The sequence below is a fragment of the Electrophorus electricus genome, chromosome 25 (assembly GCF_041902795.1).
Source record: "Electrophorus electricus isolate QZ-2024a chromosome 25, ASM4190279v1, whole genome shotgun sequence".
Lineage (NCBI taxonomy): Eukaryota > Metazoa > Chordata > Actinopteri > Gymnotiformes > Gymnotidae > Electrophorus > Electrophorus electricus.
The window spans coordinates 12,900,608-12,926,500 of NC_137521.1; the positions used below are offsets into that span (position 1 = coordinate 12,900,608).

Below are 25,893 nucleotides of genomic sequence, written 5' to 3' on the forward strand. Positions count from 1 at the left end.
TAAAAAATACATATGTATATCATGTAAGTGGAAAACGAGTACCGGCCTTTATAACGCTACAGTGGCAGAAACGTGTCAAATTCCCGTTTGTCATGGCGTTAATCAGGCTCGGGAGACATGGCCCGGTTGAACCGTTAACCAGAGCTTTTTTAACCTTGAGAAACACAATCGTGTTCGTGACAAGAAGAGTTTCGAAGCCCAATAGTGTAGTTCTGAAAAGAAGGTTACATGCTGCCATCTAGTGGAGTTGCAGGCAAACTATTTTATATATTCAGGCTGTCAAAACACATCTTGAACTAAAAATGTAGCATTTCATGTCGATATCTTTGGTAATCCAGTTTATATAATAATCCCTTGGTAAAATATCTCAATCTGGAAAAACATAACAGGTTTCCTAGAGCAGAAAGCAAAGATGACCTTAACAGCTGCAGGACGGAGTTCTAGATTACCCTCAATAACAGCTCCGGCTCTTCTTGCAGGAGGAGGCAGAGCGAACCGAGGCAAAAACACAACTGGACTCATCAAGTCTGGGAGACACGTTGTAGCCAATGTGTACCATCAATAGGACAAAACGGATCTTAAAACAAAAGAGGAAACAAACCTTTAAAGTAAAAAGATGGATTATATAAAGAAAAAAAGTTCCTTGAGTCATCACTTCATTTTCATTTAAAGCATTTTTCATTTAAATTGCTCTTTTCCAGGTGAGCTGCACAAGCTACATCTTAAAAGAATGAAGGTGACGTCTTCTCGTGTATTTTCACTGAGATGATCTTTATTGCTGACATCACTGACACAATTTGCCCCTTTTTCTTTTTTTTACAGCAAATATGGACGGTACTGCAAAAATGTAATTAGTAAATTAAGGGAGAACAGGGTATATTCCCATAAGCCATAACCCCCTGTAGCTGTGATTCCCGGACATTCAGCCATGCTATGGGATAGGCATGGAAGCAATAGCAGCTGCAGACGGGTGAGCTAGCGTTTCCAACACAGACATTCCTGCACATGAGGACCCAGGGAAGCAGACCGGAGTACAGATACATCACTATGTGCACAGATAGGAAGATCAGAAGCATCTACACAGTGGGCTGGTTTCTCACACACCTCAGAGGCGGTTTACACATATACGGATTTTTCTTTTTTCAGAATGAAATAGACAGAACATCTTTAAAAGTATTTGCGGCGAGAAAATAAGGTCCATACCCCGACCCCCGGCTACGTATTAGACTCCTGCCCGCCAGTTGGAGGTCATTGTGCCGTGGTGGTACACATGCAGGAAGGTCAAAGGTCATTGTGCTGTGGTGTGGAGCTGACTGGTCTTCTCCCGCAAGATGAAAAAGACATAGTGACAGGGAATCAGAGAAAGAAGGTACTGAAGCAGACAGTACAGTGGTCAAATACCAACACCAACACCAGTACCAGCATTCAACAATCAGGAGTGTTTTTTTGTCCAATCGATACTAAAATAATTTAACGTCAAGTTGCAAGTCATGTCTGAGGGCAATTTTTATACAACTCAAGCCATGTCCAGTCCTCAAAAACAAACATTAATATTCTATAATGAACGCCTGCATTTTCCAGCAAACACCAACATTTTCAAACACCAATAATCTCCAATGAACTTAAGAACTTAAGCCCATGTGAGAGGAGAAGGTTGTAGACACTTCCCAGTAATCACATACAGGGACGAGACACCAGACATCTCAAACCCCATCCTGCATCGAGACTCTTCTCCGTCCTGCACGCAGGTGGTGGACTGAACTTCCCCTGGCGGTACTGTGCAGCTGAAACACTGGCTGACTTCCAACGAAGACTGAACACTCACCTCTAAACTGAGTCACCAAGCACTTAAATTCACACGTTAAAAATATTTACTCTCCATTTTCCACTCTAACCAGGATTTCTGTCTGATAGTATTCTTAATACTCATCTATTCTTACATGGTAATATATATTTGATACAGACTACAAAGCACTTCTGCACGTCACCTTGGACAAGGGCATCTGCCAAATGTTGTAAGTAAACATTTCAGTTTGCTGGTGTGTGTTTTGTCATCGTCTTGTCTCAGTGTCAAAGGCAGACAAACCCCCCTCCCCCGCAACCCTGCATCAGTGATCGGCACACGGTGAGTAAACAACCCCAAACGACGTCACTAAACGCTAGAGACTAAACGCTAGAGACTAAACGCTTTGGAACTTCTTTGCATGCTTCTTGAGAAGAAGGGTCAATTTGGCATAAATATAAAAATATATAACAGAAATGCATTAACATCAATAGTATTGTAAGGATAGCATGAAGATTAAGTCTTAACCAGTGGGGTTTTGAGGAGCCGAGTACAAAGCAGAGTGAGAAAATATCAATTCATTTAACAGAAGGAATCTCAGTGATGTCTCGTACCTCCGTTCTGCACAATGCACGGATGTCGGAGAAACGGGCCATAACGCTCAGCGCGCTGCAGCGCACGCACAAAACAGGATCAACGCACAATCCTTCAAACACATGACCTCCTGGCTCAGGGTCAAGATCAGTGTAACTGCTGCACAGATGCCAACACCATCAATACCAACACTCGACAAAAACAGCTATTAGGGAAGCTACGCTGAGTTACCTCGTGTTGACAGATGCGTTTTGGCTGGTTCAGTGGTTTACTTTATTCAGCAGTTGCCTCCCTGCTAAACCAGATGATTTTTGCTCTTTCCTTTATGCACGGAGTCTGACAATTGTTTCTAAAAGAGCTTTAGCTTGATGGGAGCTTCAGCCTTTAGCTTTGTGTACTTGCTTAAGCGTATGTTTTCCCAATGAGATAACAATGCACTTGTGTTTACAGCGCAGGATAAGAATGTCTGCCAAATACTGTAAATGTAAACGAGCGAACTGGGTCCTGATTCTAGACCACATCTGGAATGGAAACCGATCAATGGAGCCACAGCCCTGTATGTCCATGAAGTTCGAGATATGGACTGGAAACCGGCATTCATCCTTTCATTTGAGATATGGACTGGAAACCTAAATTCACCCTTTCATCTTCACTTTTTGTTCAAGAAAGGCTGTCAAGCAGTGAGGAATCATTTACTGTACATCCTCTGTGTATATCCCCTCTGTATATTCTCTGTGTATATCCTCTGTCTATATCCTGGGTTAGGGTTATGATTAGCTTAGTCCAGCAAAGCACCAGAGCAGAAAAACAAATATTTAGACAGGATAAACTCATTCTATCTTTCTACAAAAACAAATGTCTATTAAAAAGACAAAAACATTTATTTCATGTTTCCACTACAAAAGCTTATAGAATATTTAAACTTTAAAAACACGCATTGCTTTTCTTTTGAGTTTTAACCCAGGTTCAGTTAAAAAGTTTAGGTCATGTAATAAAATTCTCCAGCATGTTGACCTGACGGTAAGATGGTAAAGTTGGTTCTATGTACTGGGTTCTGCAGTGAGTTTTAGGTGCTTGCTGGTTTGGAGCTGGTGAAGAACTGGCTAAGTGAGCTCTGCTTCAGGCCTCTGCAGGGTGCCCTGTCCTCACGGTTCCTCGTCCGTTTGGTCCGCTGGGATCTCCGAGCTTCTGCGCTGCGTTTTTGCTTCTTATTCTGGAACGGGCAGACGGTAAAGAAGCCTTTAGGTCCGAGCTGAAAAAAGGGGACTAATGTTGGCAGAGATATGGTTGCACAATATATCGCATTATCGCTGTCCCAATATTGGCCTTTGAAACACTGATATCACAGAAGTCTGCACTATACAGCTGAGCCTTCTAGCAAATCACATTTTTAAGCATGTGATCATCTAGGTAGTCCTGGTTTAATGGGGGGGTTTGGCTGAATCAAAGATTTCCAACAAACACACTTCGGTCCCAATACTGCAGGACAGTCCCTGACTATGTGACATTAAGAGTTCACCCCTGTGTTTTTAACAGACCCTCATCATCAACTTATGCTGCTTTATTAGGTCCCTCTGTGATGCACTGTCATCACATTCATCATCAGCCAATTCTTGACCAGTGAACCGCTGCCTGGATATCTGGCTGTTTGACCATTTGCCATGTCTTACCTCAGTGCCCTGCAATTTGCTTGTAGACTCATAATAAAGCTTCATAATCTATGAGTCAAAACATATTACAGGATTAAAAACGCAGGTATGAGACAGCATTTACCAGACATTACAATATAGAACAAGCTACTAATATAAATACTAATATCCCGCATACACAGCCCACGCAAGCCTGTCAAAACGTGCACAAGCTCACAGACCTTTTTCACCCCCGTGGACACAGCTGCCTCCTGCAGGGCTGAAGCAGACACCCAGCGGCTCTGGGGCTCTCTGTCCCTTTCAGTGGACCCACCCACACTGGCGCTGTACACCACATACGTTTGGTGAATGTGGGAGAAGATATGGACCACCTGCAGAGACATGAAAACCACACGCCAGACACGCCCCATCACCTCAGTGCAAGTCCCTGGAGTGTGAGACCTTTTAAGATGTCCAACAGAATCTGTCTGTTGGGGATGAAAGGCACTACTGAATGGAAGAACTCTTATACAGAGGCTGTTATTAAAAGAAGATTTAGCAAACCGCTTGAACCGGGGCAAATACGATGTGTTCAGGGGCAAATATGATGTATCCTTTGTGTTGTTCATAATTGTTTTGGCTTGAGTAACAAGTCCCATAAGCATCTTGCTCAAATTAATATGCATTTTCATTTTTAATTTCTCCATATTGTCAAAACCATATGCTTATGTCATATTAGCCTAGCTTTTCATAAGTGTTATTAAGAGTTATAGTGTGTCATTTGAAGTAATGTGCATTGAAAGGATGAAAGCTTTACTCAGAAGTATAGGATGATGTTCTTTTTATGATTGCTACAAAATTGCAGTTGTTGATCAGAGAGCTCATGAACTTTTGATAAGCGGTTAAACAACTATTATAAGTATAGAAAGGTAACGCTGTTGCAATATTAACATCTACAGTTTTACAACTGTATGATATGTGAAATGATAAATGAGGGCGCTAACATTATTTTTTAAAGCTTGAACAGTCTTCACACACACTGTATTTCCAGAAGGGCCTTCGTTAGTGTGGCACGCGCGCCCCAGGCGACCACAAAGCTCGGTCACACGTCACTGGTTCTCAACACGTCGGTCATAACGGTTTCACCTCATCACGGTGTGCTCGTTTGTCTCTGGTCTTCCTCGAAACCCCGACCTTGCGGAATGGAGGAGGACGTTTCTGAGGCCAAACCAAGTGAACGTGGACATCTGAAATGCAACGTCCAACAGGGGACAAGTCCTCTGGCGCGCAGACGACTCTCAGCTCGGGAAACGGTCCGCTCGGGAGTGAACGTGTAAGTGACGGTGAACTATCATCACCGTGACGACACCAAAACAGTAGGGGGTTGTGGGCGGCGCGGCACATGGCGTACTCCCGTTTTTTAAAGCGTCTTCTCCGTTCCCTTATTTTAACACTAACGACACCAAACCTGTTAGTCTGTCCCGAGATCACGAAACTCACTGAGCACAAACTGCGTATGTGCACGCATCTCGGCCGCTCGGTCAAACGGCTGTGAGGGAGCACGTGGGAGACGTCGCCGGTATGCCTCCCTACGGTGAGCGGCACCGTACACACCAGATTAAACACTCGTTAATCAAACTGGACAAGCAGCAGCAAACAGAGAATAACTCTGGAAGTAGTTGCCAACATTGTTACCCTTGGCCATTGCAAACCTTACCCTGTGTGCGTGGCATTAGGATTAATGGCTTTACATTAGCTAGTTAACTAACTTAATTGGACTTATGATGACAAGGAAACAGTTAAGAACAACTTGTACTGTACATAATTTATTACAGAAGGAGAAATGGCAAGAAGGATAACACAATTACCTTTAAACATCTTAACCAGGCCAGATTAACTGATCCCTGGGTGTCTTTACTGGACAACATACCAACCAACACATGGATAGAACATCTACTTTAAAAGAAAAAACAGCACTCTTTATGAAAATCCAGAGTGCAAGCAAATATGAACTAAAAGGGATGTTTTTGCATCTTGCCACTGCAAATCAGTCAATCCTCATTAGCAATCTCATAACGGCTGTCCGTAGCAGCCTTTTTATCCAATTTGGAAAGCTAATAATCTTGTGTGGTTAACCATTTTGCCTTTTCTGTCATGGGACTCATCACTGAAGCTTTTCACACAACACAAGCATAGCATTTCACCAATAAAACAGAAGCGACTGAAGAGAAAATGCTCCAAGTTAACTAAACCTCAGAGAGCTTGACCACAGAATTCCTCCAAAATGGCAGTTAAACCCAAAACACACTTCAGTTCGCGTCATCTGTCAAAGACGTATACTGGAGGCCCCTGAAAACCAAGGTAATGACTTGAAAGGCTAATCCTTTCCAAGTCTGTAAACAAATCCTTACACGACAGTGCGCATTAATATTTACATTTACGGAATTTAGCAGACACTCTTATCCAGAGCGACTTACTAAAGTGCTTTGTCATTTCCTCATAGAATACATCCTAGCCAGTACAGTAGTGTAGAAATACAGGGATCACTGCTGATGAAGTGCAAAACACATATGAGCTCAGACAACAATAAGTGCAAAAAACAATACCCTACAAAGTAGGCATTTAGGTTTAAGTTCCTTCAAAAATAAAAGTTTTAATTGTAGAATATTCCGAGTTCCTATTTGCCATAATTTCAGAGCCCATGCCATCATTTTGGCCACATGGCCCCTTGCAATCCTTGGAATGAGTGAAACCAACGAGTGATACTGTCACGGCACAGATGTGCACAAGGCTGTGAGAATGAAGTGCAGATCTGATGCTGAAACTAAGGGGTGGGAGTTCTAAAAACGTAGCCCTAAAAAGGCAGTAAACGTGAATGAAAGTCTGATACACCGTGTGTGGTCAGTTATTCCACCCCCAAAGTTTCAACTTTTCACAAACTGAAATTCTGTGTTGAAAAATGGACGATTTCTCCACTATCCTTGATTGGGCCCATCAGTGCAATAAAGATGGTGTCTCTTCCACAATTTGAAGATCTTTCAAATCTACCTATATAGTTGCCTGCCTCATTTTTTAAAATTGTTTGATTCCATACTTTTGCCTTTTATATTGGGTTTCTAAGACCATAGAATTGACTGCTAGAGCTCATCTGCAAGAATGTAAAGAATTGGGTGTCCTATTCTTGCCAGTCCCTCAACCTTACATGGTGACTTATGCCAGGGATTTGATGAAGTGGCAGGATGGCCATCTGGATGCAGTCAATAAAGTTTGTGGTTCCCCCTAGTGGTTATATATGGAAGCTGCATCAACGCTTTCATCTTTATGGTTTTTCACTGTATATTCCCCCCCAAACATTAATGCATAGTTTTGTAGTTTAGAACTTTCTAACTTAAGTTTATAACTCACTTAGAAGTTTGAAAAAGATGAAAAATGTATTGAGTCACATAACCTTAAATTCATTTATCCTTTATAATAATCAGTTTTTTGGCTAGTCAATCAGATAACGTTTTTTTTTCCAGTATCAAGTGAGGAGGGTCTTGCCTCAGTAAAGGATATGTACTTGGATAGTCAATTTGCCTCTTTTGGTCAGTTATACATTTGATCTCAAGCAACCCACGTTTCTACACACTCCTTCTACGCATCAAAAGTAAATGTTAAGTGCGTTATTGCTTTTCTTCGTACGTCCTCGTCACCACCACAAAATTAGTCATCACTACCACCTCTATAACTGTATAGTACAGCTTTGAACGTGCATCATAACTTCAGCACAAAAGACTGGATGCAAACCTGCCTGGTCTTCCTGACAGTCTTCATCTTCAGGAGATCAATCACTGCTGTCTCCTCTTATCCTGGCCATTAGTGTGAACATAGTTGGCCACTAAAATTGTATTCCGATTTTGATCTTTGATTAAATGCTATGTAATCAAATGTAATCATTATCCAATCACAGGCCCCAGCAACACTGGTATGTGGTTGCTATCCATCGTGGCAGGTTCTGAGTGAAGCTTGCCTTTAATGCTGATCCAAGGGCAGTTTAGTTAGAGTGACCAAGACAAAATGGCTGACTAGAAGTGCTAAGGAAAGTAGTTATGGAAGAGTTAAGGAAGGTGTGCTGTCACGTAGCTTAGCACAGCACGACTTCCAGTAAAAGAACTCAGAGGCTGTGTTTGAGATTTTTGAAAACCACCACAATGGGATAATTTAAGCCTAACTTGACCTGGAATGCCTTGGCATGCATGGTTAGGAGGTTCGTTAATGCTTATAGGTTTTGCTTTTCAGTTCTGGAATGTTCTCTGCTAGTCATGAACGAAGAGTGATGTCATTTGTGTACTGCATTTCATGTGTTTCCCCGCTGTTATGATTACTTTTGCATCAGACACAGAATGCTCTCCCCTGGGTCGTCCCAGCCTAAGGTCTAATAACAAAGCTGAATTTCATTCGGGTTGAACAAAAAAGACTTCAATGTGATTATTTTTTGTTTCCACAGGAAAGGAAGAATCACATTCAAAAACTATGTGGCGAAAGTCACCCAGAACCCTTTTTTTGACGGTTTCATTATAGTCTCTAACATTCTGGATACTGTTTTTATGGCCCTAGAGACAGATTACAACCTAAAATACAAGAATTTTAACTTCTTCATGGTGAGTGTCTTTAAAAACCAGATAGAGGGGGAGTGAGGGAGTACAGAAGGCTAACCAACAAATCTCTTATTTCCTTGTTACAGATTGCAGAGGATTTTTTCATGGCAGTGTATATTATGCAGTTTTTAATGAAAGTGTACGTGGAGCCTAGAACGTATTGGAAGAACGGTTATAACATGTTAGATGCCGCCATCTTGGTGGCTTCTGTTATAATGCTGGCCACGAATGGAGGTGGGTTCGGCTCACACAGCTACGCGGGCACCATCCGTGCGTTCCGATCCTTGAGACTCCTGAAGGCAGTCTCCATTATTCCAGAAATACAGGTGAGCACCAATAGATCAGGAATTGGGTCACACCTGGTAGTCAAAAAGTAGACCTGCAGACTGCGTCTTAACGGTGCTGTTCTGTGCTTCGTAGGCCATATGTACAGGAATTTTCAGGACCATGAAGGGGGCTGTACATGTACTTGGGCTGATGTTACTGCTTCTCTTCAACTTCGGTGTCATCGGTTGTTTCTACTTCGGTAACCCTGACCCTGAACACTGGGGAGATTTGCCCTCTTCTATGTTTACCCTCTTCATGTTATTTACAGTAAGTTGTAAGTTTTAAAAATCTCTTTAAATATTACAGCTCATCTTGACCACTCTGCTCTGCAGAGGCAGGCCTACTCATTTAAAAAAAAAAACCTGACATATTTCATGATTTGAAGCAATATATTTTACATTTACTTTATCGTGCAAGCTTTGATAATTTGTTCCATTTAAAGATGCCATCCATTAGGTGCTCAACAAAACAGAGCACACAGCCACTCACTCACTCTTATGTCCCATTACATTTGAAGCTGGATGGTTGGACACACCTGCAGAAGGCGTTTGATGATTTAGGACTGAACGGTAGTCTTGGCTTCACCATCGTTTTCATTGTGATCGCCTGTTTCATCATCTTCAACGTGTTCATTGGAGTGACAATCACCGAGGTGGAGGTGAGGCATGGAGCGTAATGGTCCCTTTAAATGACCCCTCCTGGGTCTGCATGGCAGTAGCCAGACACAGCCAACCAAGGCGCCAAAGCAGAGTGTGCGTCTGAACCGTCCGTTATGAATGTGCTTCATAGAACCGCTACAATATGAGAGACACTTTCCACGTAGCATGAAAAGGGCTCTGGAAGGAAGGCATGGGGGAGTACATGGAAGTGACCTTTGAGAAATGACCTTTGTTATTAGAGAAGAGCTACAGGAGGGTGGTCCTGGCTCTCCCCCCCTGCGTGTGAGGAATGGTCCTCGGCTACAGGGAAATATCTGATCTTTGCAAATTAGATTTAACAAGGTCAGAGGAGTCACCAGCCAATTTAAATCTGTGTCAGGTTTTTGCTATTTGGTTTGGAATTTATTACTATTGCTCCAAATCAATAAACACAAACAGCACGTATAAGGGAGAGAGCATAGATGAAAAAATCCCCATAGTTTGGTGCCTGGAGTCAGTACTATAGCAAGTGGTGGCTCTATGTAGATATAGGGTTAGGGGTAGATATAGGGTGAGTAAAATTTGGCAAGCCAGATCGCTCTGCTTTTATTTCTTATTCTACTCTTGTAAAAATTAGAAGGCCATTTCTCCTACTGCTAAGATCGAACCACTAAACATTCCTTTCATTTATCTGTCCATCCTCTCATAGGAGCCTTCTGGCTTTGATATATTTTCTACATATTAAATTGTCATTGGCTGGGACTTTAACATGTAGGAAGAGCAAAATGGAGGCGACTGAAAAGAAAAACAACCACAGCTACCTTTTCATATTACTCTCCTGCTCTCAGTCTCTGAAGTTTATTTAAATACATTTCAAAGCAGTCTCTGACTGCACTGTCTGTGTGTTCTGATTCACGTGGATTTTTTTCATGTTTTCCACACCCCGGGCCAAACGTCAAACAGTATTCAGTGAAGACATTTGAGGCTGAGGTTCAGAGTGAGAAGGAGACACGGGTTTCCCTAAAGAAAAAAGCCATTATCCAGCAGTGTGAAAATAACACAAGAAAGCTGATCCAGAATCAGGTAAGCATTAGTTTTAAAAAATTACCAGGGCAGGGGTGAGACACACAATCCAGTGAACATGGACATTTTCTTACTATTTATGCACTGGACGTGTGCAATTAATTCAAAATAATAAGAAGTGTTAGTAGGCATGAATCTAATACAACATGGTGGTCCACATGGTAACATTTAAGAATTTATGAGTAACGTAATCCCAGTAAATCTCAGGATTTAGTAATTTCTAAGGGATTCTCTTTTTTGACCAACTATCCCAACATTGCACCTGATGCAAGCTAGTCATTTTAAGGACTTATTTTTTAAGCATGACCTATTTTTAACTTTATATTTTTTATACCATGTTCAGATGGGTAATGAACAGCATTTTACCAGGTTAGCAGAGCATCTGAAGAACTCAGTCCTTCACACAGATTCCATGGTGGTGAATGATGGCTGTACTGGTCTGTCATTTATAGACACCTATCTGAGCATCTTGGAACACCAGAAGATCACCATGAACAAGTGAGCTACACCAACTTTCCATCTCGGCCACCTCCCCAATCGCTAACCTACAAACATCAGCCTCATTAACACTCTTTTGGCCCTTAGATGTGGAGTGTCTTCTGCAGTGGCATAATTGGTTTTACTTTTAGTGTAGCAGGTTTTGATTACAGATGTGTTATATTCTTTTTTTTTGTTGGGGCTGTTTTAGCTAAATATTGGGGGAATAAAATTAGGTTGCCGTGTTAACATAAGAGAAACCAGAAAGAATCTAGTGCAACAGGTTTCAGAACAGTTCATGATCAGAAGACCACCTGAAGTTAAGAGTCTCAAACATTTACTTTGATTTAAATGGTTCTTTTCTTTCTCAGAACATCGTCTGACACAAATGCTGAAATTTAGCTAGTAAAAGCTTTTTTTAAATTCAAGATATAAAATGATTGTGCCTGTGATTATCTGAATTATTAGTTTCTCAAGCAATGCTTCAAGTTTAAGTATAATAACCCTCATCAGGCAAATATACACAGTCCTGAGAATGCCTATTATTGCAGTCTAGGTATTGATCCAGGGTGCAGGTCATTATAAGTCAGTTATTGATTGAGGGCACAGGCTATCAGCGGCTATGTACTGATCAGATATGCTGGTTATTACAAATTAGTTATTGATCATGTGCACTGGTTATTATAGGCTAGTTACGGATCGCTGGCCCCGTGTTCACGAGTTCTACGTTAAATCTACTTCTGACGGCTATGTCTCATGTATTTCTGCTCACTCTACACAAGCCTCATCCCTCCCATCACCCAGGGTCCAAAAATCCAGATTAAGACAAATACCTTCACTATATTTGGCAAATAAATTGTTTTGAGTTACCATTTAATTTTATAGTACCATTGAACTTTGTAATGCTTTGTAGTGAGCCGGTTCCTGCTGCATTGTTTTGCTAACTAACAGTACGTACTGATTTAACATGCAGTGTTCCGATAGTCAAAAACACGTTTAAACTCCAGTTTTGTTGTGTCAATATGAACGGGTAGGTTGCAGCAGCTCTGTAATGAGGCTACGTGCATCTTCAGTGAGGTACTGGAAGAAGACCTACTCCAGCAGGCTCTGAAAGAGCGGAATAGTAGAAGCAAGAAGAAAATGTCCAAAAGCATCAAAAAATAAATACACAAACACACTAAATTCTGCATGAATGAAATGCCTGTCGTCTGTATCATTTGATAGACACATCATCCCTTTTATTTAATTTCACAGGCAGGGTCAGAACCTTAAAGGATTTTCAGTTTTGCCATCTGCTTCTTTTCTTATTCCCCTGGAGTAAAGCTAGCATCCTCTCTTACGGTGTTCTTTTCCATTCTAGCCAGTGGAATTAGCCTGATAGCATTCTTAACACTGACCCATCTACATTTACAGCATTTAGCAGACGCCCTTATCCAGAGCGACTTACAGAAGTGCTTTGTCATTTACTCATAGAACACATCCTAGCCATCTATTGTCACATGATAGAGAATATAAAAACACTTTTGTATGTTGCTCTAGACAAAAGGTGTCTGCCAAACACTGTGAAAGTGGATACAACTACTTCACTGAGGATGAAACTATAAAATCAGCCTGTACAACCTTTAGCCGATTAGCCAGGTGCAACTTTAACTGCATTTAGTAAGTTGGCAAAAATGTAAACTTGATAATTACACACAATTAGGCATGTTTGATTCAGAAATGGTGGTGGTCATTTGATACGTAGGGGCCCTACGTATATGTATTAAAACAAAAACAAACAAAAAAACAAACAAACAAACAAAAACACCTAGTCACCTTAAAATGAGCCATGCTGAATTCCCTTGATTCTTGCCAAGTTTTAATGGTTCTGTATACTGCACTATTAATCTGAGAATTTCCTGAAGTCGAAAAGCAAAAGGACAAGCAATGAAGAGGAGTCAGGCGAAGAAGACTACTGAACCTCAGCACAAGACAGGCGAGGAAGACTACTGAACCTCAGCACAAGACAATTCATTTCCATATAGCTCACATTCTTATACCACTTATAATTAATTTATGTATTAAAACATCTATTAATTTATTTTATTTTTTTTTGTGTATGTGCATGTTGGTTGCTGTTACCTGGGGTTATGTTTTCCATTTTATAGTAGGCCAAAGACCTGCTTCATATGGAATTAAAAAGTGTCAGAAACACTCTGGTATTTTTGGTATTACGCCACCCTCCCCACAGATGCTGATCCCAGCTGATCAGCTGCCCTGCGTGGGTCTGCTGACCCTGTGAATCTGGACCAATATTTTAGGTCTTCATTAACATCATCAAAAACACCAGTTGAAGTTACATTCCACCATTCCAGTTCAGTTCCAGAGACCTGTACTGTCTAACAGCAAGGACAGCTAACCATGTTCTTGCTGAGGCCAAGCTCCCTACCTTGTCGCACGTATGTGCTGTATGTACTGTATGTAGCTAATGTGACCAGCAGAAAATAACTGAATGGCACTCACCTCTCCCAAGTACTGAAAAGAATCTTCATCTGGTGATGTTCCCACAATCCTCTGCACTTCAGCACTTAACAGGGCTCTGTGCTTCTTCCCCGGGATGTCTTCCTCCAAGAGGATGCTGGGTAATTCCCACATTCCCGCCAATAGCCCTGGCAACAAACAACAGTCATGCTTAAATCTACATAGTTTTAGAATTAAGATTTTGCTGTTCTGAATGACTCAAATTTATTTTCAGGTCCACAGGAAAAATACAGGAGCAGGTCAGTAGGTTTGGCCAATGAGAAGCTGAAAATCTTTTGTGGGACCCTGCACCTGTGCTTGGCCTCTGGATGACCCTGTACCTGTGCTTGGCCTCTGGATGAGCAGGTACTGAGGCTCATCCTCATCCTCTGTCATTCGGCATCGCAGGACACAGGTCACCATCCTCTCCACACGAGGGGCCTTTCTGACTGGCTTGCGGGGGTAATTCTGCACTCCCAGATCACGGGCCCAGCCCTCAGACAGGCACAGTTTACAGCTACTGTCGCCAGCTGCTTCACAAAAACAGACAGAATGACCCCCCCCCATTTTGGAAAGCATGCCGTAGTAGAGGATGGCGACCGAAAACGTGACTTACAACAGTCCTCTATATCAGGAACACAGGGACTTTGCACTGAGTCTGGATTACTCAGGGGGCTTTTAGCATCTGTCTCTTGGATTAAGATCACCTGCAACATGTGGAATTACAGTCTTAGACCTCTGAAACGTCTGCGGCAGCTCCCGGGTATGAGGCAGACTATGGGTTACCTTTCGATAGGCATGGCAGTGTGTCTGAACAGGACAGCGCGCACAGAGGGGGGATTTCGGCCTGCACACCAAGGCGCCCAGTTCCATCAGAGCCTGGTTGAACTGGCCAGGTCTCTCTGGATCCACAATCAGGTTGCATATTTCCCTAACATGAGAGAAAAGATTAGGAGACGTCTCCCTTTTCCATCATCATCTTAACACACACAATTCAGAAAAGAGATGAAAATGATCATTTCCATATTTTAGCACAAGTTTATGAGTAGTGCATATGGATAAATCACAGGTCTTAACCATAACCTTTGTTTACAGCACTTTTGTAGACAGTTTACAAACTGATTTAGAGACCTGAACAGTCTTCTTTAGACTTATTTAAATAATTACACTAACTGATTACATTTGTAATGGAGTAAATAAGGAATCGCCAGAATTCCCTTTAATGCTACTTGTTAAATCTCTACTGTCACTGAGCTTTTGTAAAAGGGAATGCAAAATCTTCAGTGGAGTTCTGAGCACTGCAGACACCGACGTACCACAGGAGGTCGGTGACCAGGGAGCTGGTGCAGTCTGCCCCGATGGCCCGCAAACGACACAGCACCCGCGTCACGTTCCCATCGACAGCCCCTGTAACCTAGGCAACACGCATGCTGAGAGAGGCTGAAAAAAACCCAGTCATTTTAAACTTAGCCTAGGTTCTGCTTGTCATGCAGCCCAAACATTCAGTCCAGGGCAGGACCCAAATCCAGATCCTGTTCACGTGTATGTAACCACCGAGCAGATAGATGGAAGGACTGGTCACCTTTTGTTGCCCTGACACTGAGATGCAGGCATGGAGCATGGAATTAAGGGAATTATGGGATTAAGGGATTAAGAATCAGGTGTGAACAGCCTCAAATGACAGGGAGGAGGAATAAACATACCAATACAACCGTAGACAAGAGAGTAGGGACAGAGTGATTGCCATGCAGACGAGTGGATACACAGCCAAAACACCAGGCAAAAGCACCAGGCAAATAAAGACTCAGGGTTCTGACTCCACTCATACAGCGTTTTAGCCACAGGTGTGAGTAAGATGCTGGGGTTTTTGCCACGTGTCTTTAAGACCCTGCTGCTCAAGGCTGTGGTGTCTACGCCTGTTTATTCCAGGCCTCTACACCACCACTCGCTTATACTACAGAGCAAGCGCAAAGGAGGGAACCACAGAATAATCACTTCAAACAAACACCTGAACACCTAAAGCAAACATCTGAAGCCGTCGGAGAGACCAGGTCATTCTGCTAAGACGTTGGATAAGACAGAAGCCTGGTATGTTGGAACTTGGACCAAGTCTAGTTTTGGACCGTACTGCAGGGCGAACGGTGACTCACCATTGGCATTTTTTTTTAGCCTAGTCTAAGACTTAATCAAGGCCCATAATGCTCAGCAGAGAACAGAGGAGAGGTGTGAACATATGTGATGATGATGACGACGACGACGACTATGGAGGCTTACCAGCCCTAGGGCGATGGAGCCAACAGCCCCCGCGGTGTAGCGGCCCACCCCGGGCAGCCATTTCAGAAGCCCCTGGGTCGTCCGCGGCATCTCCCCGGCCAGCTCAGACATCACCTGCAGCAATCACACACACACATACACGTAGAACACTGCCATATTTATTAAGAGATTTAACGTTAAACAACAACAACAACCACCACCACCACCACCTTCTGTGCTCCTTGGTGCAGTCTCCGCCCTCGAGAGTAGTACCCAAGTCCCGCCCACATCTCATTCACGTCCTGCCAAAAAAACAGCAGGCATTGCTGTGTTAAGGCAGGAGGGAGGCCTGGCCCTTTTCCAGACTCAGTTTCTGACCTTATTACCTCCACTGAAGCGGCAGCAAGTTCCTGCACTGTGGGCCACCGCTGTTATGGAGCGAGAACAACACTGTCACCATTCAGGAAACTGTTGTACAAAAATGCTAGACACACACACATGAGAGGTGGCTTGCCTTCATCCATTTGTTGTAGTAGTCGATTACCGTGGCAACCTGAGTCTGCTGTAGCATGACTTCCGAGACCCACACTGACAGGAGACAGAAGAAGGTGGTACCAGATGAGTACTTCATCCTGCCTCACAGCCCATCTAACACACGAACCCTCAAACGCGCACTTACCGGCATACGTCCTGATGTTCGCATCCGTCTCCGTCATCGCCTTTCAAGACAAAGGATGGAATCATCATTTCAAGCAGGAGACATTTACATTTTACAGAACACCGAGATGTGGATGTGAAGTACTTACCACTGTGCGCCAGGGGAGGTCTCTCTTGGACTGATCGTACCAGCGCAACAGACGAGAACGGAAGAGCGAAACTTCCGCAGGCTCGTTAAAGAAGTGGTACGAGGATGGTCTCGCGCTCTCTGCTGCTTGGCAGAAAAGACATCTGATCTCACCGGCACACTTTGGAAACTAGAACTGACCACTGAAAGCCAGAACTGACCGAACACCTCGGTACGTGCCTCCTCCGGGCGCACGTTTCAGGCGGCGTGCAGCTGCGCCGACACGGGCGACTTACCTCCTCCAAGTCGCAGCTCTGCTTTCTTTTTGGCTTGCCCAGCTGGTGTGTTTTGCGGCGCGGCGCGTTTCCCGGCTCGCACTGCAGGGCTCCGCTTGCGCATTGTTAACCTCGAAGCACGTGCATGTACACGCCAGTAATCATTCCATCAGACGTGCAGCTTGCACGGCTCCCGGGGAGCCGCGCTCGCTAACGTTGCGCTGTTATATAGAACTAAACTCGGGCTTCCTCGAAAGTGTTTTTGTGGAAGCGATATTCAGGGAACGCCAAACTTTTCGGGGCGAATCCTGAACACACAACCCCGCCACAGTGCGCCCTGCCTCCAAGGCGGGGCTCCACAACCAATCAAACGTCATCTTTATAACTCTTGCAAGGAAAAGACGTGTTACCGTATGTCTTATAATAGCTACATGGGATGTCATGTATTGATATTTATTGCACTTGAAAAATCAAATGTGTTTAATATATTTAAAGAATAAATCCACATCTGTCTCGTGACGGTCAGGAATCTGTATTCCGCACTTCAGGCTCTGGAACAGAAGACGGATGTTGGGGTTTCATTACAGCGAATACTTATCTGGTAATATTCTCTGAAAACAACAACAGTAAAATGAATGTCCAAGTCTATTTTTACTCATACCTCTTAAAATATGCACTTTGTTTGCCAGTAAGAGATCAGCCTGAACTTGGTCCGTGCTCATGTACAGCAGTTCAGCGTTGTGCTAGAAAACGCAGGCAAGCTTGTTCAAACACAATCATTCATTTGGTGTCCGACATTTCAGCCCTGATTTAACGGACGTGTGGACGCATTTCAGTGGCGCGCAGCTAATGTTTTGCAAACATGAATCTGATGTCACGGATGAGAAAAATAACTAATTTTCTTTCACGCGTTTAAGTCGCTCAAACGTGTAGAAGGATAAAGACTTTCCACAAGGGGGCGCCATGTAACAGCGTCACTTAGCATCAATAACACCGTGTCCTTGTTGTTTTTGTTTTTGTTTGTTTGTTTGTTTTTGTGTGTGTGTGTGGCTGGCTTGGCGACCCTAGTGCAGAACCAGAGGGTGTGAAACACGAGCAGGCTCACCATGAAGCAGTCGAACAGAGCCGGTCCCATGGCAGTGCGCACGTGTTCCTCCACCACCGGGTAGGAGCGCACAAAGTGCTGTGTGGAGACCAGGAGGTAGTTTGTGAACATTGATCTTTGTCTTTCTAACATCGTGAGGATGAAATATAAGATCGTTAACATTTAAAAGTCATCACTGAGCTAAAACGGCACAATAATACAAGAACTTTGCATGTGTGTCGTCAACTTTCAAGCTCCCTGTGGGAATCAGATAGGAAAGCAAAAATGTTTATCCAACTGGGGACAGTTGGTTAGAAAAAATAACTTTTATTTGAAAATCCAAAAGTGCCAAAGCATGTAGCATGTCTATTCTCTCTCTCTCTCTCTCTCTCTCTCTCTCTCTCTCTCTCTCTCTCTCTCTCTCTCTGTGTTTGAGAGAGTGAGAGAGATGCATTTTTACCTCCAAAGCCAGGCTTGCTTGTCTTTGAGTGTCTGCATGTTCCAGATTGCCCATAGCACAGAGTAGATGGTGAATCACACCAAGATGAATCAGTTCTTCAGATATGTCTTGCTTCTCCTCGGCTAACATCCTGTGATATTAGTTGGTTATTTAACACCATAATGTCCAAAACACATGCATATACACTACAGCAGGATGGACATATGTACATTACAATACACTGTGACTAACTTATGGAATGTTTGCATTATCCATAATTATGTTTCAGTTCACAGTTGTTTTACATGTTTCCATGTTTCAAGTCAAGTAAAAATCAAGTTACAGAATACAGGGGTGTATTATGTGTTTACATGTTTCAGTTCAGAGCTATATTATGTTTTTATATGATTGTATGCTGTATTGTGTGGTTACGTTTCATCAACTTTCTCAGTTTGAAATTACCGAAGGACTTTAGCTGCAGCTGCCTGCTGGACAAACAGTGGTAGTGATTCTGTCATCTTCACCATCTCTGGATCTACAGGAACAACCAACCACAGATCAGCATTACTGGGCCTTATGCAAATGAGGGGGCTGACCTGAAAACCTGGTAAGAGGTTTTAAGAGGAGGAAGTGAGGTTGCACCCTGAAGGATCTTGTGTTTGCAGACTCCCTCTCTGGCTGGTTTTAGGAGGGTGACTAGCGCACGGAGCAGAGCAGGTCTCACCTCTGTCTGCTGCAGCTCTTTGATAAGCTCTATTGCTAACAAACAAAAACACACAAAGCTTCACAAATGATGCACAAGCAGAAAGAAGCTTTATACCAATATCATCACCTCAAGGTAAAAAATCTTCACAACACAGCCTTTCGGTCAGTATAAGCCATGCAAAAATAACCACGGTTACCCTCATACTGCACCTCCAAGTGTAGAGACCGCAACAAATTCAGCAAGGGTTCTACAATACTCAGGTGAGCCGTCTTTACAATAACCTGCACAAAAGAATAAACGCTTATGCAAGACTAAAGGTATGGAAAAGAAAATTATTTTGCAAATGTGTTGGAGCTTATGCTGTATAAACATCCAATGGATGTGCACATTTAGATGTGAAACGCCTGTGGAAATGTTCCAAAGACATGGCTTTGTAACACTGTTACCTGTTGCAGAGACATGGCTTTGTAACGCTGTTACCTGTTGCAGAGACATGGCTTTGTAACGCTGTTACCTGTTGCAGAGACATGGCTTTGTAACGCTGTTACCTGTTGCAGAGACATGGCTTTGTAACGCTGTTACCTGTTGCAGAGACATGGCTTTGTAACGCTGTTACCTGTTGCAGAGACATGGCTTTGTAACGCTGTTACCTGTTACAGAGACATGGCTTTGTAACGCTGTTACCTGTTACAGAGACATGGCTTTGGAATGTTGAGACATGGCTTTGGAATGTTACATGTTACAGAGACATGGCTTTGGAATGTTGAGACATGGCTTTGGAATGTTACATGTTACAGAGACATGGCTTTGGAATGTTGAGACATGGCTTTGGAATGTTACATGTTACAGAGACATGGCTTTGGAATGTTGAGACATGGCTTTGGAATGTTACATGTTACAGAGACATGGCTTTGGAATGTTGAGACATGGCTTTGGAATGTTACATGTTACAGAGACATGGCTTTGGAATGTTGAGACATGGCTTTGGAATGTTACATGTTACAGAGACATGGCTTTGGAATGTTACATGTTACAGAGACATGGCTTTGTAACGCTGTTTCCTGTTACAGAGACATGGCTTTGTAACGCTGTTTCCTGTTACAGAGACATGGCTTTGTAACGCTGTTTCCTGTTACAGAGACATGGCTTTGTAACGCTGTTTCCTGTTACAGAGACATGGCTTTGTAACGCTGTTTCCTGTTACAGAGACATGGCTTTGTAACGCTGTTTCCTGTTACAGAGACATGGCTTTGTAACGCTGTTTCCTGTTACAGAGACATGGCTTTGTAACGCTGTTTCCTGTTACAGAGACATGGCTTTGTAACGCTGTTTCCTGTTACAGAGACATGGCTTTGTAACGCTGTTTCCTGTTACAGAGACATGGCTTTGTAACGCTGTTTCCTGTTACAGAGACATGGCTTTGTAACGCTGTTTCCTGTTACAGAGACATGGCTTTGTAACGCTGTTTCCTGTTACAGAGACATGGCTTTGTAACGCTGTTTCCTGTTACAGAGACATGGCTTTGGAATGTTGAGACATGGCTTTGGAATGTTACAGAGACATGGCTTTGGAATGTTGAGACATGGCTTTGGAATGTTACATGTTACAGAGACATGGCTTTGGAACACAGTTACCTGGACTGTGCGCACAGTCTGAAGCACAAGCTGCTGGGTTTTTGGGCAGTTGCAGGATAGCAGTGCCACCAGGCCTTTGTACACCTGCTGCTGGTATCTGGGGTTCCCATGAGCCAATGCCTCCAGCAGGACAGAGGCTGTGTGCTGGGTCTCCTCAGCACAGGCTGTAGCCAAACACTCGGCTACAGCCCTCACACCTCCAGTTCACAGACACAGTGGGAAGTAGTGGGGAAACTGGCATTCATTCATCTACTGATATCAAATGCGTTTGATTTTGTAAAGCTGTGAGAAAAACATATTTTCTAAAATATTTTCAAAACCAGGCCAACCTGACAAACAACAAAGCAGATATTTAATAAAAATAACCATCGTATTAGTTCAGCTTGGATAAATGAGTGCTATCTTATACCAAACTCACATTGTGTGTCATAGACCAGAATGACCTGTCATAGACCTCATAGACTGCTATCCACTATGACCTGTCATAAACCACACAGACCACTGTGACCTGTCACTGACCATATAGACTGCTATGACCTGTGTCATAGACCTCATAGACCACTATGACCTGTGACATAGACCATACCGTAGCTTTCACAGATGATCTCCTTGTACTTTCGGCCAGTGTTAGCGATGATTCGGAGCAGGTGCAGAGCTTGCGTTTTCGCCTTCTCTGTGATCTGACTGTGTCCCAGAACCTCCAGCAGGGTGAGCACTCCACCCATCTCCAGAAACTCCATCAGATACCTGTGACTGTCAACAAGGGGAGGCTACAACATCAACCTGACCTCAAGGATGTTTGATGTGATCTGTTTAGCAACGCAACTGGGCCAGCTATATACCTATATTATTATAGGTAATAATAGTAAAGGAAAATAAAGAACAAAACAACAACTACATTATCATTATTATTATTATTATTATTTTACAACCCTTTGTTATGTGATGGATGTTTGGCTTGGGAGTTGCTGAGGACTGGTGTGCAAGTGTCTGTGTTTAGCAGGTGGTGCTGTGTGTACGGCTGGAGAGACTCAGGGAGCAGGTCTTACCTGCCGGCAGCTGAGAGGAACACCTCCAGTGCTCTCAGCTGAAGTTCCAGATATGTGCCAAACATGTAGCTGAAAAGGCTGCAGTAAAGGAATCATGTCACTACTGATCAGTGTGTGCCCTGGAGCAGCCTGGATGGGCCATGCCAGTCCTTAACTAATGCCCTGGAAAAAGAGCTCCACCTTCAGCCAGACTGCAGAGCTATCTCCTATATTCAGCCAACACCAAACTGTGCAGCGTCGATGAAACTGCACTACAACACGTACTCTACTTTGAGAATGCTAAATAGGTGTGATCCAAGATGAACACTGTTTGCATGGATACGTTAGTCTCATCCAGGCAGTGATGCGAGCGAGGAACAGGCTTCCAGCCTGAGCAAACTCCAGCTCCAGCTCCATACTTGTCTTTCCGGCATTACGTGTCAGGAATTCCTGCAGCATGGAAGCTCGGGCAGACTTATTGCCCTGGTCCCACTCGTGCAGAACACTCAGCACCAGGCCAGTAGCGTCTCGCTCTTTACTAGTAAACATGCTGGCATGGAAACTGCAAGGGAACGTTGTATTAGTGCTGGACTAGATGACAGAGGACTAGTATATACCTTGTAGTCACTACTATTACAATGAATTGCTGAAAATTGACAGTGTGATTCTCTGTACACTGCCAGTGTACACAAGTTATCTGCTCCCAAATGTACTGTTTCAGAGAGTGAGGTCTGGCATTGCTGGTACGTCAAAGCTTCTTTAGATCTTCCCGAGTGACTCACTTCCTGAATGCAGTGTAGTTTGTTTCTTACTTAGTAGCAACATTAAAAATAACATTCGTTGTCTTGATATCAGAAATAAGCTGTCATTTAGAGAAAATAACGTCTGTTATTTTGAACGGAAAAAAAAATTGTGATCTCGAAATAACAGTAGGTTAACTACAACCCCCGCCCCCCCTAAAAAACCCCACTTTTTTCTGGACTTCCGAATGGTTAATACGTTACTGACTATATCGCCATCATAGTTATGTAGGTAAGGTTATGTAAGGTTACGTCTTATGTTGCGAGAGAGAGAGAGAGAGAGAAAAGATACATTCTTCATGACCGAAAACTGAGTCTTGTTTACCACTTGCGAGGTGTCACGGCAGGGAACGTTCAGATCTCGATGATGTGTACGATTGCTAGGCAACAACAGCTACACGCGCGTACGGTGTCCATTGAGGTACAGATAGGGCACGTGCTGGCACATACACTTTTATCCTGCTTTCGCAGATGCACAGGTGACATTTTTTTAAAAATTCAAAAACACTTTCTTTCTCTTATTTTCTTGTAAAAGGATATTCGCAGGTGTGCTACCATCGAGGCACCACTGCAGATCCATTAAAATTGTTGTACACGTTTATTTCAGATGATCAAGACAAATTAATTTCATCTATTTGTAATTGTACGTGAATATATTTTGTAATCTTTCCAATCTTAGTGCGTTTTTGTCGTCTAAGTTCTTTACTGATAATGACAGGATTTTCTGTAGTATTTATTGAGCACGGGCCAACAAAAACTCCAGCACGTACAGCACATGATGGATCTAATTGCTGGATCTATAATTCTATGGCAGGCATTATATGTGTTACCATATTAATATGCTAATAACCACAAACACAATTCACTATGTCAACATAAAATAAACAGAACTTTGTTTGCAGTGACGTTTTACTGGAAAGAATACAACTTTTAACATTTTTCTGCAATGTCAGCTTAACATCTAATTAAAGTCATATAGGAACTGGTAAAAATGTCAAACAAGCTATTTATTTTGAATAAACCTTATTTAGTGCAGGTTTGGTCTTTTCCTTCATTAAGAATGTGTGTGTGTGTAAGTGTGTGTGTAAGTGTGTGTGTGAGTGGGGTGTGTGTGGGGTGTGTGTGAGCGTGTGTGTGAGCGTGTGTGTGAGCGTGTGTGTGAGCGTGTGAGTGTGTGTGTGTGAGTGTGTGTGTGTGTGTGTGTGTGTGTGTGTGTGAGTGTGTGCTGGAAGGCTGGAAGAGAGTACTGTGTCTATTCCTTGACAATAAAGATGAAGGCAATTTTCCTCTAACTTTTTGTCATTCTGAACTTTCTGAGTTTCCTGTTAATGATTAATGATGACCATGTCAAAGACACCTGATTCCTTACCTGCAGAGGGAGAGGGAGACAGGAACAGAATCAGTACTGAATCACAAAGAAGAATTTAATCTTTATAGCTGTAAACAGAGCTGGAAATTTCTGAGCTCCATGTCCACATGGGCAGCTTCCATCTCTGTCTGCCTCTCTGTCAGATGCTAGTCCTGCAGAACACAACCAGCTTTCTGGGCAGCTGTGCTAACACACCACAACCACTCACAAGCTGTAACTTGAAACAAATATTCAGAAAAGACCTTTATGTTATTAGGTTTTATTTACATAGCTATCATCTTCTTCTTTATTGAGTTATATCCACTATATCCATTGCAGCCTGTGTTTTCCCAGGATGTCCATGGACAGTGGCTGGATGGATATGTAGATGGGGTTCAAGTCTATCTGCTTGATGCTTTTCACTGCCTGGATGTCAACGTCCAGGATGCAGATCAGATTCCATAGCTGCACAGCCTCTATGGATGACATACTGATTGAGGAAATAACAGGGATTACATAGAACAGGTGAAAGTTCCCCATTATGCACCATTTCCTGGGCTGAAACCACAGCTGAGGGGCCAGGCTTGCACCCTGACAGATGCTGATTAGAAGTCGTTCAAATGATGTGTTTGGTCATTGGTAAACAGGCTTAATCATTAGGCTATTGACAAACATGTAAAGCAAACCATCACAACAAGCCATGAATATGTAGATTCCAGTATAGGGAATTCCACAGTAAACTTTTCCATTGACAAGTCTTCGGCTGTGAAGTGAGATCTGAGCCCAGCTTTCCAAACCTTTCATAGCAAAGCTCTCCTTGTAATGTGATAGAGTGGGTATCACTTTAAACATTCCCTTTAAACAAGCAATAAGTCATTTTTTCAATGATTCATCTTCATGTTATTAGACATTATACTGACACCTAGTGGCCTGGATGTTTCAGAGAATTATGTACTGGCTGATTCCATGTGGGAGACCCGATCTATGGGGCATAATCTGGTTCATTTGAGTGCTGTGTAGCTATTTCATTCTACATCTCACATTAGCTGCACTTTATAGAAAAAAGTAATATATAAATATAGTTTGCTACCTTTTGGTGGCAGGAGCCTTCATCAGCTATAAGGACAATACCAGTGACATGTTTATTTATAGAGACTAGGCTTAATCCTGGTCCTGGAGGATCCTTCAATCTTTACCTGAATTACAAGGTTTACTGTGTCTGCATAAGAACGACAGCAGGTGTCTACAGCCCGTAACCCGTGACGACTGCCACCACCCCATTACCTGGTTCCCTACACGCTCCCAGAGAACTCTGCATGCTTGAGGAACTCTGCGTTGTTGATACATTGCCGCATGTTTTCCATGGAGTGGTAAGCTGCGACCGGGAAGAGAAGCAGATGGAGCATTAGTGTAGAGACGGTAGGACCTCTGGGTGACGAAAATGACAAGAGAGGCACACGATCTCCATGGTTACTGTACAGAGGACATGCCAGGGAGTGCAGGTATGCTCAGTGTCATCCATTCAACTGCTTAACCCCTGGGCTCTGTGGGTGCTCAGGTGCAGAGACATGCTGAAGGTGAGCATTTGCTCAAAAACATACTTAATTACACGACAAAGGCATTTTTCTTATATTATATTAATACTTATATGAATAATTTTTTAATTCATATTTTATTACTCATTTCTTAAAATATTTTTGAAGAATGTAAATGCATGCTGTAAAATTGATATGTGGTAATGTAAAGACTTCCATTAGAAGAGATTGCAGGTGGTTCACTTTATTTAACTCTACGTGCTAAGAAGAGCTTTTAAGCTGAAAATGCATAGTGCATAAGAACTATTATCTGTATTTGCAGTAAACTTCATAATAAGGTG

General features: G+C 42.9%; 2 protein-coding genes across 2 annotated transcripts; one reads left to right on the forward strand and one right to left on the reverse strand.

The window, feature by feature from the left end:
• Positions 1-752: 752 nt before the first annotated feature.
• On the reverse strand, positions 753-23,085 carry LOC113586876 (uncharacterized). Its single transcript, XM_035522045.2, has 26 exons — positions 22,995-23,085; positions 22,213-22,431; positions 21,891-21,959; positions 21,428-21,594; positions 20,842-21,038; positions 19,404-19,488; positions 19,144-19,260; positions 18,964-19,036; positions 18,523-18,652; positions 18,084-18,161; positions 17,640-17,721; positions 17,000-17,149; positions 16,726-16,847; positions 16,599-16,638; positions 16,434-16,507; positions 16,306-16,347; positions 16,150-16,221; positions 15,941-16,054; positions 14,983-15,080; positions 14,453-14,597; positions 14,283-14,373; positions 14,008-14,196; positions 13,670-13,815; positions 4,248-4,397; positions 4,048-4,095; positions 753-3,629 (listed from the first exon to the last, which is right to left on the reverse strand). Exons 2-26 carry the CDS (start codon positions 22,416-22,418, stop codon positions 3,444-3,446), a joined length of 2,871 nt encoding a protein of 956 aa, XP_035377938.2. The 5' UTR covers positions 22,419-22,431; positions 22,995-23,085; the 3' UTR covers positions 753-3,443.
• On the forward strand, positions 6,672-13,635 carry LOC145653738 (cation channel sperm-associated protein 3-like). Its single transcript, XM_081707690.1, has 6 exons — positions 6,672-8,968; positions 9,063-9,236; positions 9,487-9,627; positions 10,571-10,690; positions 11,034-11,188; positions 12,202-13,635. The coding sequence occupies exons 1-6, from the start codon at positions 8,747-8,749 to the stop codon at positions 12,329-12,331; spliced, it is 942 nt and encodes a 313-aa protein (XP_081563816.1). The 5' UTR covers positions 6,672-8,746; the 3' UTR covers positions 12,332-13,635.
• Positions 23,086-25,893: the final 2,808 nt, after the last annotated feature.

Bases quoted from the DNA above. Each gene is read 5' to 3' on its own strand.
- LOC145653738 (XM_081707690.1), top strand. From the start codon at position 8,747: ATGGCAGTGTATATTATGCAGTTTTTAATGAAAGTGTACGTGGAGCCT. The intron at 9,237-9,486 runs GTAAGTTGTAAG...TTACATTTGAAG, and splicing joins CCCTCTTCATGTTATTTACA to CTGGATGGTTGGACACACCT. The intron at 11,189-12,201 runs GTGAGCTACACC...ATGAACGGGTAG, and splicing joins CAGAAGATCACCATGAACAA to GTTGCAGCAGCTCTGTAATG.
- LOC113586876 (XM_035522045.2), bottom strand. From the start codon at position 22,418: ATGTTTACTAGTAAAGAGCGAGACGCTACTGGCCTGGTGCTGAGTGTT. The intron at 21,039-21,427 runs GTATGGTCTATG...TGTGAACTGGAG, and splicing joins GATCATCTGTGAAAGCTACG to GTGTGAGGGCTGTAGCCGAG. The intron at 18,162-18,522 runs GTAAAAATGCAT...GTCTCCACACAG, and splicing joins AAGCAAGCCTGGCTTTGGAG to CACTTTGTGCGCTCCTACCC.